This window comes from Homalodisca vitripennis, chromosome 2 (assembly GCF_021130785.1).
Source record: "Homalodisca vitripennis isolate AUS2020 chromosome 2, UT_GWSS_2.1, whole genome shotgun sequence".
In the NCBI taxonomy this organism is placed as follows: Eukaryota; Metazoa; Arthropoda; class Insecta; order Hemiptera; family Cicadellidae; genus Homalodisca; species Homalodisca vitripennis.
In genome coordinates, this window is record NC_060208.1 from 167320073 (window position 1) to 167336702 (window position 16630).

A 16630-nucleotide genomic window follows, 5' to 3' on the forward strand; every position below is an offset into this window, starting at 1 on the left:
TGAAAACAACTGTCGATGATGTACAAAAGACTCTTGAGTTTATGTCAGAAAAATATGATGTAATTATAGAAGAAATAAAAGCACTAAGGGAGGAAAATAGGGTTACCAAGAGAGAACTCAGTGAGGTTAAGAAGAGGTTAGTGAGGAGTGAAGATAATGTGAAATCTCTTACTAAGCGCCTAAATGACCTGGACCAATATGGGAGAAGAGTCAACCTTGATATACAGGGTGTTCCGGTCCGTGGAGAAAAGTTGGAAGATGAGAAGACCGAAGAAGTGGTTAGAGACCTGGCAGGTGAAATCAATGTTCCCTATGTTCCCGAACAAATCCATAAACTGCACAAACTACACAGAAGGAGTGACGACAGGCCGCCCGATATAATGATCCAGTTCATGACCAGTACTGCTAGAGACACATGTTACTGGCTGGCAAGAAGGCACGATTGTCCGATAAATCGTCAGGTCAGAAGATTTATTTCAACGAAAACCTGACCTATTTTTTCAAGGGACTTCTGAAGGAGGCTAAATCCAGAGCAAGGATCCACGGCCACAGGTTTGTTTGGTTCAAAAATTGAAAAATCATGGTTAAGAAAAATGAGGAAGATAGAAACATTATTGTCATAAAACATTAGATGACATTAACAAAATTGGTTAGCTAATCAAAAACTAATATATCTCATTGAATTTGCATCTCATCCTTGTATAGAGATTGGTTGTTTTAAGATGTATCACTCTTTTTTTAATTATTAATATATCAAAAAACATAGAATATGAGATAGACTTGCATTCTGACAGTTATTTATGTTTTGAAAGTTGGTTCATGCATTGCTCGAATGTACATAGGTCGTTAGGCATTAATGTAATATATTTAAATATAAGGTCAATTAGAAAAATTGGGATACTTTTGTATTACAGATATTGTGCAACATAGAAAAAATAGATATAATTGTACTTTCAGAGATAAATTGTTCTGAACATGATTTGGCTGGTTACAATATTGATGGTTTTTTAAAGGTTTGTAATTGTAGAATAGGTAAGGATGGTGGTGGCCTGGTACTATACGTTAGAAAAGTTAAATTTACAGTTGTCAATTTAAATGCAAACTCATTTGAATGTATATGTGGCATGGTTGAGCCAGTTGAACCTGTAGGTCGTGCACAGATTTTGTTGTTATCTTTATATAGACCCCCGACTCAGAGCACTGGCTGTGGTCCGCGATCATTCTTAAAGGAAGTTGAGGACATGATAAACAGTAAATTTTTGCGTGGAAATGTGATTTAGATTGGCGATACTAATATTGATATTAAGAACTTCTCAGATAAAATTAGCCAAGAATATGAAACATTACTGTTCTCAAAAGGTTTAACAGCGGTGATCTCGAATTACACTAGAGAGGAGGTTCGAGATGGGAGATTAACTCAGACTTGTATTGACCACATATACGTTAGAGATTTAATTAATTTAGATGAAATACAGGGTGGTATAATAAAAACAAAAATCTCGGACCATTATCCTATAGCTGTTAGGATGGTGTATGGTTTGCTTCCCACCGAATGCTCAACTCAAAATCAAATCCAAAGAGAAATAATTGACGAAAACAAACTTAAGCAAAGGATTGATAGTTTGGATTGGGAGAACATGCCAATGACTAATGCCAACCTTGCTTTTAATTATTTGGTAAACCAATTTTCAACTGCAATAAGTGACAGCAAAAAGACTTTCAGAATAAATAATAAAAATAATAAACAGACTAGAACTGAGAAAGAATGGATGACTAATAGCCTAAGAGCTATTACTAAGGAGAGGGATAGGCTGTTTAGAGTGTGGAAGGCCGATCCCGGAAATATTGCACATAAGCTAACTTACACTTCATTTAGGAACATAGTAAACAGGGATATTAAGAAAAGAAAAGACGAATATTTTAAGAACTATTTTAATACAGTGGCTAATAATAGTAGGAAAACGTGGAAAGGAGTTAATAAATTATTGGGCCGTGCCAAAAATAGATCTATAGACGAGCAAATAATTATGTCTATGACGGGTTCGGCAAGGCAGGTCTCCAATAACTTTGCTGAGGAATTTAAATATGGGGTGTTAGAACTAAAACATACTTGCAACAATAAAGATGAAATAGTAGTAAATGGAAATAGTAGACATGGATTTTACATACCAAGTGCTACTGAAGAGTCTATAAAGAAAATCATACATAACTGTGACATAAACAAAGGATGTGGAATTGACTCTGTCAGATTTAAAGACATTAAAAATGCATCTGAAAGAATGAACCCTGCATTAGTGAAAGCTATAAACTTGTCTGTTAGGACTGGGGTATTTCCCGACTGCTTAAAAACGTCTGATGTGAGACCTATTTACAAGAAAGGTCCTAGAGGACATAGCGAAAACTATAGACCGATCGCTTTACTCCCATGCCTGGAAAAGATTTTTGAAATTTATGTTGCTCATTGAATAAATTCTTAGTAGAATGCTCTGTATTAAGTGATAGCCAATTTGCATTCCAAAAAGGGAAAAGTATTAAGAGCCTATTAAAGTCTGTTGGTGAATACCTTAATATACAGATTGATAAAGGGTGTTACATTCTAGCCCTGTTCATTGATTTAAGTAAGGCATTCGATACTATTGACCGTGGGAAAATGAGTAAGGTACTTGAAGGGGTGGGTATTACTGGACCTCCACTGGCCTGGTTTAGGTCTTACCTCAATAACAGGTCATTTAGAGTAAAAATTGAGCGAACATTTAGGGAAAATCAATTTTCCAATCTAGGTGTTCCACAGGAAAGTAATTTGGGGCCGGTACTTTTTCATTTTTATATAAATAATATATTTAGAATTTTAAACAATGTTAACATATGGGGATATGCGGATGATTTACTGGTTATTGCATCTCATAAAAACTTAATTACAACTCAAAACATGCTTCAGAAGGCATTTGACAAAATTAATAAAATGGATGCATGATATGGAACTCATAATCAATCCAAACAAGACTGTCTTAATGAATATACATTTGAGAAATAAATATATACAACAAGACCCAATCATAATATACCACACATGTCCATGTTTGCATCACCATGGTAACCTCAATACACATTGTGATTGCCCTAAAATTAAACTTGTAGAAAAATATGTATATCTGGGAATTGTTGTAGATAACGGCCTTACATGGAAGGACCACATTGAACAAGTGATTAGAAAAAATAATTCCTGCATTGCTGCTTTCTACAGATTAAACAATGTTATTAGATCCCAGAATAAATTAATAATATATAAATCTGTCATTGAATCTATTATTAGATATGGTATAATAATTTATGGAACAGCTGCAGAGTGCCACTTAAATAAACTACAAAAGACAAGCCTTGAATTACTATTTGGTAATATGCTAATAACTGGTTATATACTACAGCTAATACCCTAACACCTGACGACTATTATAAACTTAGCATATTCCTTAATTATTTTAACAATAACAAGAACCAGATTACAAATACAAAATACACAGCTGCTTCATTAAGGAACACACCAAGATTCAAAGTACCCCAAATAAGAACTGTGTTTGGGGAAAGATTAGCTGATTACATTGTGCCCACATTATATAACACCCTGCCCCAGTCCTTACTTAATGAGGAATATTTTAGAAATTTCAAAATTGTGGTGTACGATTGGTTGCTCCAGGGCTCTGTCTCATAAGATGCAGTTTCCTCCAGCACAATACTAAGTCCAAAGGATTAGATCAAATAGACCTATTATTATTGTTATCATTTGAATACTGTTAATAAGAGAGAATACTTGTAGGTATATTTACATTTATTAACTGTTGGTATTTTATATAATGTTATTACATTGTTAACTAGTTTGTAAATTTTTTTGGTTGTTTATCATTATTCGTTCTGTCTGTGTATCAACTGTAAAGCCATTAGGCCATTTGTTTTGTTGTTGCTGAATGTAGAAGTAGATGTTTTTAGAATTATTTGGTTGCTGTAAGTTTTTTAGTTTATTTATATGTAAGTTGGTCTGTGGTGAGGTGGACGTCCGAAACCATCATTAAGCTCGGGATTCAATTTATTCATTAGAAATTCTGTACCGGATGTGTCGAATGCTGTGATGGTGGCCGCTTATTATACTGCAAATGTAAGCTTTATTGATATTGTTAGTTAAGGGTTTTCACTCAACCAGATAAATGGTTAGTGGACTCTTTGCGATCTCTTAAGTGGACAGCACCACAATTGAATCTCAGGGTATGAAATTCTCGGCTAGAATTATCTAAACTATCGAATGATGTAGTGGTGACCGCTTATTATACTGCATGCGTTGGCTGCTTTCCTATTTCTGGTTTAAAGTGTCCACCTTACCGGGTTATGATTTGGTTCAGGCAATTTTTCCTTTGTTTTGTAGTTATATTTAATTTATTTTGGTTTAATATTGGTTTCATATTAAATTGATTGACACAAGTTTGAAATTACTCTTTTCTGTATTAGAAAATATAGTATTGTTGTGAGGGTAGCTTATTATACTGCAGGTGTAAGATTCATAGATGTTACTAGTTTACGGTATCACTAAACCAAATTATCGGTTAGGATACACCATGTGAACTTTCAAGTGGCCAACACCACATGGTGTTCGAATCTAAGGGTATAAAATTTAATGTTATAAATAACTAGAGTGCTGAATACTGTGGTGATGACCGTTTATTGTACTGCAGGTATTAGCTAAATTGCTGTTTGAATATATTCATTCTACCAAATAGTGATTTGATGTAAGCAGTGTGGCCTTTGTTTCTGTTAAATTCTCCTTAATGTATTTTAATGTAATATTGGAAATTTCAGCTGTTAAATTGTTTGACATTGTCAATTGAGTGACAAGCCATTACTGTTTTATGATTATCAATAATAATGCCAGGCCTACATAAAATAGATATTTATCTGTAGTTGTTTATTTGTAAGGTTCTTAAGTTATTAACTGATCCTGTTAAACAGAGAATAGGAGAATATTCCTGGAACTATGTCTATTGAAATTAGTTGTAGTTCATTGTGTGGCCATCAGGTTTGTGATATAGGTAGACTAGGCTAGTAGGTAAAGGGTTTCTCACTGTGTGTTAAATCAGATTAATTATAATTTAGTTAACTGTAGGTAGTTTATATGTTAGTGTGGGCCTCACAAATATTGTATTTGATTAGATATACCTAATTTTAGTTTAAGGTATGAATAGGAAGTTTGAGGGATGAATATTTTATTGCATTAAATTGGTAGCTGGGTGTACGGGTGTCAGGGTGTGCATTGATATGACGGCTGTTCAATAAGGCACCACAAAACTGTGACATTGTTGAATTTTTGTAATCTGTTTGCCAGTTTTTACTTGATTATGAAAAAACTTTTTAATACCCCCAGTGGATTATTACAAAACTTTAACACACAGCTAGGCAGCAGTTGGTAGGCTATACGTCTACAATAATAATAATACATCAAATGATATGATAAGCATAACATGACTCAATATGCCATCGTCCTTTTGAAGCTCCTACAATAAATAAACCATGTTGGATGCTCGGACTTAAAAAGTGGTAGCCCATGTACTTAAATAATGTCTCTGGATTGTGGACTTGCCGGATAGAAAATCACCGGCAGTATTACTGCTGGGCTTGACCCTCAGGATAGAGAATGGTATGGGTTCTTAGTTGCAATAACTAATTATTGAGATGTGTTAGGAATATATAACAGTTAACAACTTACATTAACTTCAAAGGTTTTTCAAACATTGAGGTAATCAAAAATTGAGGTAAAATCAATCTGTTCAAAAGTTACAATTTGTAGAGCAATTCTACTATAAATCTGAGAGAATGAGATAAGGAACGGATCACGTTGTTTGCACTCATTATTAATTGTTTTAAAGACTGGTTAGTTGTTAAAAATATATGAACACCAACACAAGGAAACACAAAAACAAGGAGACACAAACACAAGATAACACAAACACTTAAAGAAAGTAAAATCAGGTTTCAGGGTAGGATTAAATAAATGTATCACTAGCTGCTTTATTTATGATTCACTCACACTTTTGCTTGACAATCACTTTTTATTTTGAATTGTCTAAGTTACTCGTGCTAATGCACTGCAAGTTTAACTTTTAGGTTATATTCATACTCTCATAACCTTCACGAACCAAATTTGGGTCGGAACGGAACAGTCTGTACTGCAAGTAAACCACCTTACGCTGTAGTTTTGAGATTGACAGCTGGTGCAATACAGGTTTTTGAAACCGGAGAGACCTTTGGGGGGAGTAAGTTAGGAAATTCATCCCCTTCCATGAATACTGCATACGGTATACCCTCACGTGATTCTTAAGTCAAATCATTTTAAGTATAATAGAGGTAAGCTATAATAATCAAACCTAGAACTGTAATATAGCATTGCTGGGATTTGCAGGTGATGTGCCGCTGGTCTTTAGATTAATTTGATTGGAGGCAGCGGTATAGATGTATAAATAAGTACCCAAAGTAGCCACTTTATATCACTGTGATGGATTTGCTCACTTGTACCACTAGTAGACTCATTAGATTGTATTTTTCTAGCACTTATGTTATATTATAGTTTTATTGGTTTTTCCACCAGTATATCACAAAACTGTTATTATTGGACCCCGCTGACAAGTTTTAACTTAGCGGGGCCAAATGCATGTAGGCTAGCCATACTTATGGTTACGGTATATTAAAAATAATGAAAGAATAATCCATAAACTAGCAATTTCCTGATATTTTAGGAAAACTGTACCGGAAGGGTACCACCATGGTCCCTGTATAGTTTAAGAAATACAGATATGCTGATGACACAAAACTGGCATAATGTGACTGATCACAACTCATTACCTTTACGAGAGAATCTATTCGCGTTGAATATAAATACTGCAGCCACGACATCGCGGAATGTTTCTTAAATACTTACAACGTTATTTATAGATTTTTTTGAATCGGTATTATTATATTGAGTGAGAAACTCGTTTTATATTTAATATTCTATTTTGGTAATTATTTTTCATCTTACAATATTGTTTAGTATCTTCGTACTTGGTAAAGTGAACGCCTTCTTCCAACAACTCCCTGCAGGACCCCATTTATCTACTACTACAGCGAGATCGTGATGTAATTCCTTACCCCTGATTTATCAAAGATTTACGGTTTAACCGATGGTGATTTCCTGATTTTCGAGAATTCTCTTTTATAAATCTGAAGAAGGCAACTACTAAGGTACGGCCAATATAAAACCGTTCCATCCCTGCAATAACAGGTACAGGATTATTGATTATTACTTATTCAAAAATCCTTAATTAAATCTTTAAATTATTTAATTAAGAATTTAATTGTAAAATTGTTCTTTTTACAGTGATCTACAAAAAAATTGAATACATAGCAATGGTTATCTATCGAACGAGAACAAATTTATGAAATTTGTTTTGCATTCCTTATTTTTGGTATACATACTAAAATTGTACTCTCTAATCCTTATTGTGCTGTTTGCTACGCAACTTCTTATTTTTAATGTTTAAAATTTAACAAACAAAACTGTATTGGACATATTACAAAAAAAGAAAGGAGGGGGAGGAATACCAATTATCAAGTTAAACAACATAACCCATATCGAAGAAAGGCAGTAGGAAATCAAGCGTGACAGCTTCACTAACCAATTTTTCGTCACTTTTGTCATCCCCATTGTATATTTTTAATTTGCAAAAGTAACCAGTGGAAGATGGGCAATAACTCCAACATATGAAGGAACTTCTAAATATCTAATAACTGGTCTCAGTTTTTCAACTTATCATGGTGATTTTCAGTTCCAATGTTTTTATCATAAACATGAAGAAATCGAGATATATTAGTGAATCTCTCAAATGAAATTGTTTCTGTAAATATGGGTATTTCCAATATTTTACTATGGGTCCAGTAGTGTTTGAGTTCAGGCTTTTTCACCTGGCTCATGTTCACATAAAGCGCAAAGTAAACTTTTAGCTCATCCCTAGTAACATCTACCCACTTATTATCTGACTTCAACCTCTTCGTACCAAGGGTTCCCAACAGTTTTTTAGCGCAATCATTGGTTTCTGTAACTATTATATCCCAGAACTCATCCTCCACGAACTGCATAAATGTATCAAGTTCTGTCGGGTTGTCACCTAAGCTACGTGGCGTGTGTACATTTATTCCAGGTATACCACGAAACTCAATTTTTTGGGGACATTTTTTATGTCTAACCAAGGCCAACCACTGTCAACAAACTTTAGATTTTTCCTAGCTTTACGTTTTGGGGGGATTTTTGAAGATCTTACAGTAGGAGATTTTTTAGGCCTAGACCTAATAGGTTTTTGTTTTTTGGGGACCTGAGTCTTTGTTATAGGTTATTCAATAAACAAAACTTTTTCAGGTACATTTTGTTTTGGATTAGTCTCAATATTTGGCTCAGAAGTACTACAAATCATAGGCTTAGGCTCCATACTAGTATCAGTGCTAGTACTTGGAACTTCAGTAAAATCCATGTCTTCAATAGGGTTAGGACTACCATTATTATTAGGTAGGCCTACCTCACTGTTCTCTTCGAACTCTTCTAATAATCTAGGTGAAAGCCGGGACTAACTTGGTGATTGCCTAAATTTGGATTTGGAAGGGCTAGGCGTAAATTCAAGGAAGTCAACAGGCCGTTTATTACTTTCTCCATGTTGAACAATTATGTACTCAACACTTTCATCACTGCTGTTTTCGGAATCAAACTCAAAATCACTATCTAAATAACGGTCCACTTAAGAATTTTTACGATCCATAACGCGCACATAACAAAAAAGTTACAAACAATATACAAACACGCAGCAAACGGCGTCGACTGCCTCAAAACAAACAGATGACACTTTACAGTAATATACAAAGGGAATCAAAAGGTTGGCCAACTGACCAAAACTATATTTTGTTAGTCAGTAAAAACGTTCACAAAGGACACGCTAACGATATCTGTCGAAAAATTATAGAACTATGTCGATAGTAAGGACGCAGTACATACATCGAATCAGGCTCATGTGTTTGCATTCAGTCCGCTAGGAGCGGCATTAAGTAAGACTCGTCTGTCTTCCTAAATGGTTAAATAAGATGTTCATGGATTTTGATATCTGAAATCGTAACACTGAATTTTTAATTCACTAAAAATTAAACATTTAACAAATTTATAATTCTATGTTTATATTACAAATAGTGGTACTTATGAAAATATTGGTAATACTTTATAACTGATTAATTATCACGATTGTATTCCGTACCTAAACCTTGACTACATAATCACAAATTATAGATCAGATTACCTAAAATAAGTAATATGAACTAGCCAATTAAAAACAAGTTAGTTTATGTTATCGTATTCTTTTATTTAAATACGCTGTTGATTATATTTCGTATTATCAAATGTGTATTAATTTAAAATTCCAAGACCCTTTGAAAGTAACTAATCATTTAAAGGAGAAGATTTGTTGATGCCGTTGCTGATAGAAGGCCGAGATATGGGAAAAGTAAATGTTGAGACTCTTAATGTGGAGCGGAAGTTAGTCACATAAATCTCAGAGATCGAATGCTCAAGTGCTATACAATATGTAAGTAATGAACACCGCGCATTATAAATTTTCTTTTTTAAATATAATTGTTAGTGTGCGGATTTGAGCCATTACCCATAGCATAAAATGTCTTATGAACTTTAACGATCTTAATAATATAACGAAAAGTATTGCATATTTACTAGTACAAAATTACTTTAAAGACATAACCAAGCCATAAAATGTACGGGAATATAAAATCTATTAAATAAGAAAGTAGATTATCATCGAATATAATTAGATGACGAATAACGATATATTATATTAATTCTGAAATCATAGTTATCATATGGTTTGTCTAGCAGTAACGATTGAAAGATGGGGCATTAAAGCATTATACTTTTCTACAATTATATTGAATATAGGATGTTTAAAATCGATTATAAATTTTGATACAATGAAGCATGCATATCATTAACTGTAGGCCAAAAGTAACAAACTGACTCAAAGAATAATTTCAATAAAACGTTTATTTTCGCGACTATACTCATTTAATGTGTAATTACTTTTAATTAGACAAGTCGAACTAAAGATTTATGGAGTTCATAATAGAAGCTCGAACTTGGACGACTCATTACTCGAGTATTCACGATAACTGCCATATTACTGTATTAATACGATCATAATAGAGGCTCGAGCCTGGACAACTCATTACTAGAGCATTTACGATAACTGTCATAGTTCTGTAGGAATACGATCATAACAGAGGCTCGAGCCTGGACAACTCATTACTCGAGCATTCACGACAACTGTCATAGTACTGTAGGGATACGATCATTATAGAGGCTTGAGCCTGGACAACTCATTACTCGAGCATTCACGATAACTGTCATAGTACTGTAGGAATACGATCACTATAGAGGCTCGAACCTGGACGACTTATTACTAGAGCATTTACGATAACTGTCATAGTTCTGTAGGAATACGATCATAACAGAGGCTCGAGCCTGGACAACTCATTACTCGAGCATTCACGACAACTGTCATAGTACTGTAGGGATACGATCATTATAGAGGCTCGAGCCTGGACAACTCATTACTCGAGCATTCACGATAACTGTCATAGTTCTGTAGGAATACGATCATAACAGAGGCTCGAACCTGGACGACTTATTACTCGAGCATTCACGATAACTGTAATATTACTGTAGGAATACGATCATAATAGAGGCTCGAGCCTGGACAACTCATTACTAGAACATTCACGGTAACTGTCATAGTACTGTAGGAATACGATCATAACAGAGGCTCGAGCCTGGACAAATCATTACTCGAGCATTCACGACAACTGTCATAGTACTGTAGGAATACGATCGTAACAGAGGCTTGAACCTGGACGACTTATTTATTACTCGAGCATTCACGATAACTGTAATATTACTGTAGGAATACGATCATTATAGAGGCTCGAGCCTGGACAACTCATTACTCGAGCATTCACGATAACTGTCATAGTTCTGTAGGAATACGATCATAACAGAGGCTCGAACCTGGACGACTTATTACTCGAGCATTCACGATAACTGTAATATTACTGTAGGAATACGATCATAATAGAGGCTCGAGCCTGGACAACTCATTACTAGAACATTCACGGTAACTGTCATAGTACTGTAGGAATACGATCATAACAGAGGCTCGAGCCTGGACAAATCATTACTCGAGCATTCACGACAACTGTCATAGTACTGTAGGAATACGATCGTAACAGAGGCTTGAACCTGGACGACTTATTACTCGAGCATTCACGATAACTGTAATATTACTGTAGGAATACGATCATAATAGAGGCTCGAGCCTGGACAACTCATTACTAGAACATTCACGGTAACTGTCATAGTACTGTAGGAATACGATCATAACAGAGGCTCGAGCCTGGACAAATCATTACTCGAGCATTCACGACAACTGTCATAGTACTGTAGGGATACGATCATAATAGAGGCTCGAGCCTGGACAACTCATTACTCGAGCATTCACGATAACTGTCATAGTACAGTAGGAATACGATCATAATAGAGGCTCGAGCCTGGACAACTCATTACTCGAGCATTCACGATAACTGTCATAGTACTGTAGGAACACGATTATAATACGAATTATTTACTTCTCATCGTCTTTTTAATCTATACTATGGAGTTCTATATTATGTAAGACTGTCATCGAGTCTAAACTTTGGGACACCCACAAATGAGAAATATCCTGAGGTGGAAAATACCTTTGTAAACAATCGCAGCCTCCATAAGAAATTATCATTCCCACACCACTTCTTAAAGGACAGTTTTACTCTTTACTAGTTGTCTTTAAAATGTAAAATATATAAAGATTGTTATGAGCTTAAAATAAGAATAACCGTAGGGTAGCAGTCTAAATCCAGTTATCTTATGAGACAAGAGAAAGACATTAACTATAGTCACGGACAATCAAATTGGTTTCACACATGAAGCGTATCAAAAATAAATCTTCATCTATTTCCTTATGTTAAGAGTAGATATCGAGAGCGAAAAATGAAATGAATGATTCTTGATTCTATAAAATTGCAAGTTTCATTTTAGTTACATATTATAATATTATAAAGTTTAAATTTTAAACAACTTGCATTCATATAATTCAACAATTCTGCAATAAAATACTCGAAAAAAGTGTACCTCATCTATGAAATATTTGGTCTTATAGGACTAAAAGTTTCGAGTTATGAGCATTCAAGATTGCAGTTTATTTAAGATTTGCAAAAAACATCAATCTTTTCCTTATTATTGACATTCAAACTGTAATAATAATGAAATTACAAGTGTTGTTGTAAAAATTTATTAAACAACAACAGTTTTCTAATGACAACTTTAAGCATTATTATCCTTTTACACATCATATGGCGAGTACTACGTGTATCATTGATGAGAACATATGGCGAGCAAAATTGTGTCTATTGTTATAAGAACTGAATACCTTCTTTTGTTCAACAAGAATGTGATCATCCGATGACAATTGCGCAATAAACATATAAGTTGAGTTACGCATGATTCCTCACCATTAGCAAGGCTGGGCCAACATGTCTCTCGCTCTGTGGCTGTGTATCACAGTCGCATTAGTGCCGTTCTCTTCCGCCACCAAGGGCACTCCTTCCTATGTCATCGGGCAGTATAGAGGATCTACAAAGTAAGTAAATTAAATTGAAACTAAAAATTAGGTTTCACTAGAAATATATCTCTTGTTTATGAATTAAAATTAAATACGTCAAAAGTAATCCCTGGGTAATCCTTATGTGCCGATATTAACAATTATACTTTATTCGGAGTTCAAAAAATCACAATTAGTGTCACTAGTTGTCGTTTTCGATTGTAGTAACTACCAAATAACGTATTCATTTGTAATAAATCTTCAAAGGGGGGCTACTTTATATTTCATTGCTGGTAGAGATCCTAATAGTATTGACATTTGCTAAGTTTGCTCTCTACTTATAGGTTTAATACGAAACACAATTCAATAGATTATAGAAAACGTGTACTTACCGAAACTAGCTTGAAACAAATTTTTTTTGACGCCCTCTGGAGAATTATTCAATAATTTATTAGTAGCAAAAAAAGTAGAATAATGCACGATCGTGTAAATGATTTTTTCCTATTGAATCAAAATTGCATTTAGCCTCTATTTATATTTGTTTCTTTATAAAAGATAAATTTATATATTTTTGTATTACATAAAAGAATAATAACAGCATTTAATGACGAGTCCAGAGTTTGAGGTGTTTGTCTCAGTCCTAGTTATTGTATTGCGAGTGGAAAAGATATACACACTAAATTATAATGCGTTGCATACTGTGTGTAATTATAATACACACATGAAGCTTACTGTTTGACGTTGTATAATTATATCACAATCTTCCGCTTGTAAATTGAATGTTTCCAAAGAAGTTGATGTAAGCATAATATAGTCAGAAGAACCGGCAATTTTGTGTCAATAATGTTGCATCTCTCTTCTCAATGCAAATCATTACATCTTTATAGAGTGTATACGTTCATTTATACGCGAAAAAAATTAGATTTAACTTCCTCTATCTAACCATATATTATAGTTAGAAACATATTGTTTATTAACCTAAAAAAGTAAATTAGATTTTTAGACCATTTATTCTGCTTATCTCTCTTACAATATTAAGATCACATCCATGGACTGAGAGTTAACAAAAATAGTATACATAGCCAGACAGTCTGTTCGGCAGCCTCTTTCGTTTTTTAACTAATCGAGAGTTCCTACATACAGCGACCACAACAACTGCCCTGATATTATTGTACTATCGTCAGATAGAGCTTATATATATGATGTATATGTAGATGTATATATATATATATATATATATATATATATATATAAGCTTATATATATATAACTGATTATCTCTCTGCATGATCTAGGTATACTACCATAAATATGCAATCAAGACGTACTTTTAAGAGGAGTACTAATTTTATAAGGATCACACTAATAACAGCGGTACTGTACAGCTATCATGATAGTTAATAATTTATTTCCTTCTTAAGAGGCTATTTGTAATATTTTTGAGTTATAAATATATGTTAAAATAGGTTAAAAAACCAATTATACCTATTAAACATAAACTTAATTGCTAAAATTCATTACGATGACCACGTTTATGTGATTTAATCAGTTTCGAGTGTAAAGTACCTACATTTTATAATCACGGTATGGCTAGAATTACATATGGTGTGAATAACCAAAGAAAATATATTGAAATCACAAAAAAAGTCCTGGAAATAGGTTGTTAATAAATGATTACTGGCTTAAATTCCAATAGAGTTGCTCGTATTTAAAATAATAAAAAAATATATAAAACAAAACTTCTACAACACTTCAACGTATTTAACTGCATCCAATTATTTTCAAAGTTAAGAACAATAACAAATATATACATATACTTATTACTCCTGGCGGAGCAAGTACTTTTGGTGATTCAATGTTTATTGAAATTAAATAAAGCAATTGCCATTTACACAATTTAATATATATTACGTACTTTTTAACATACACTTTTTTAATATATAAATGGTTAAAAAAAGTTTCGTTTTACTTGCAAATCTACTTGTCTTAACTTCAAATTTCTGTGTATTGTTTACAAAATACTAATTGATTAAAAAGTTACGAATAATACTGTAATATATTTTAGGTACGCTTTCCTGGGACATTTAGAACACAACTTCGACACGGGAGCTGTAGTCCTCCACTTCAACACCTGTTACGAGTATCGATTTAAAATCGACAAGATCGTCGTCACTACGCCCTATCAGTACCCATCCGTCCAATGTCATCTGGTGGCCGGTGGGATCTACGACACATATTTTGGCCTCAAGGTCACCGGTAGAGGCTTGACCTTTTATGACCTCGAAGTCTGGGTCACTTGGAGGGCGACTATCGTTACCGTTGAACAAGCTTTCGTACTGAAAGAGTTCAAAATGTTCCACCCCTGTGCTAACCCTAGACCTAGTCCTCCTTTAGACATCGATAATTAATTCCTTCACTATTTATTTACTAAAATACACTTAGCCGAATAAATGCTTATCAGTATACTGGTAAATTCTTTGTCTGAGGGTTTTCTTCATTTTCCTCATTACCTCTAATACACCATGTGATTTTTCCGTGTTGTGTTACTAAAGTTTTTACACAAACTAGTGCGAATTCAGTTATAAGATTTCATATCTTCCTGACATTACAACAACATCCATTTGCATTTTCATTTAAACTTAGCTGTCGTACAAAAAAGTGTTAAATTATTACGATGTTGATTATTTATTTAGGAAAATGATCTTATCATATTCGTACGAGAATTTATATATGAATATTTCAAGCACTTCTAATAAAACCCTTTTCTACATTTTCGTGATAGTAAACTCTTTTGCTTATTACTTTTTTCATTCTTCAAAACCAGCATAGTCCAGGGTTTATTAGAGATGACTTTTAGGCACATTGGTATAAATATCTCCATGTATTACAATCCTTAAATAACGGAGATTTAAATACCTTTTGTAAGTACTATTAATCTTTAATATTCTTTTCGCTTGATCTTTATAATTACATATTTTAAGTTTTACGTATTCAAACATGTTTTGGCACTTGTATTATATTTATTTCAAGAAACCACGAACTAATTTTGTTCATCCCATGTTCCTACAGTTTAAATATTTATTATAATTTGTTAGTGACATTCAATATTTCAGTTAGGGTATAACATTTAAATTAATTATATATTCAATGCTTTCTTCAAATAATGGAACTATAAATGTAAATTATACTCCAAACTTATATAATATACTACACTATTTGGTCTCTCAAGTGTTAACCCTTTCATAGACCTTGGTATAACTAAAATACAAATTTCTTGTTGTGTATATGTATATAGTATATATTTTTCATGTAAATGCCATCTAATTCTTATTATTAACATTCTAGAATGTATAGCCTACTGAGATTTTAAACACTCTAGCTTCAACTGGATATCACGTAAATTGTCTAGTAAAAAATCTTAAGTATACTCAGAGGAATAATTTTGAATTTTGCACACAGTTTTGAGCTGAACTAGCGTCAAATTATGTATCACTATTTCTTAATTGAATAGCCAGTTGAAAGCTCCTGCAACTTATCTAATGTTTAACCATAATTAGGACTAAATATAAACTCACCAGTATTGTGTACAACTGCTGGAGAGGGTATTGCTTAAAAGGAGAGCATTGACATTGAATATGTCTAATAATACATTGTTTAATAAGTGTTCTGACAGTTTAAATAGGTCAAATGTTTAAACTGATGTTGATGGTACAAAGTTAACTATTATTTTGTTAAGATTTGACAACATTCTAGGCCTTAGAACTGCACTTACTACTCACATGTTAAACTATCAGCCCCTTCTGTCACTACCAGTGTGGTAGATTACATATTAAATTTAAGGGCACGCTGGCTGAAATTAGGAACTAATGTCAGCC

The 16630-nt window shown here is 33.4% G+C and overlaps 1 protein-coding gene across 1 annotated transcript; it reads left to right on the top strand.

Annotated features, from left to right (window-relative positions):
- The first annotated feature begins 12644 nt into the window (after positions 1–12644).
- Positions 12645–15228, top strand: LOC124356366. Its single transcript, XM_046807550.1, has 2 exons — positions 12645–12794; positions 14821–15228. The coding sequence occupies exons 1-2, from the start codon at positions 12688–12690 to the stop codon at positions 15161–15163; spliced, it is 450 nt and encodes a 149-aa protein (XP_046663506.1). The 5' UTR covers positions 12645–12687; the 3' UTR covers positions 15164–15228.
- Positions 15229–16630: the final 1402 nt, after the last annotated feature.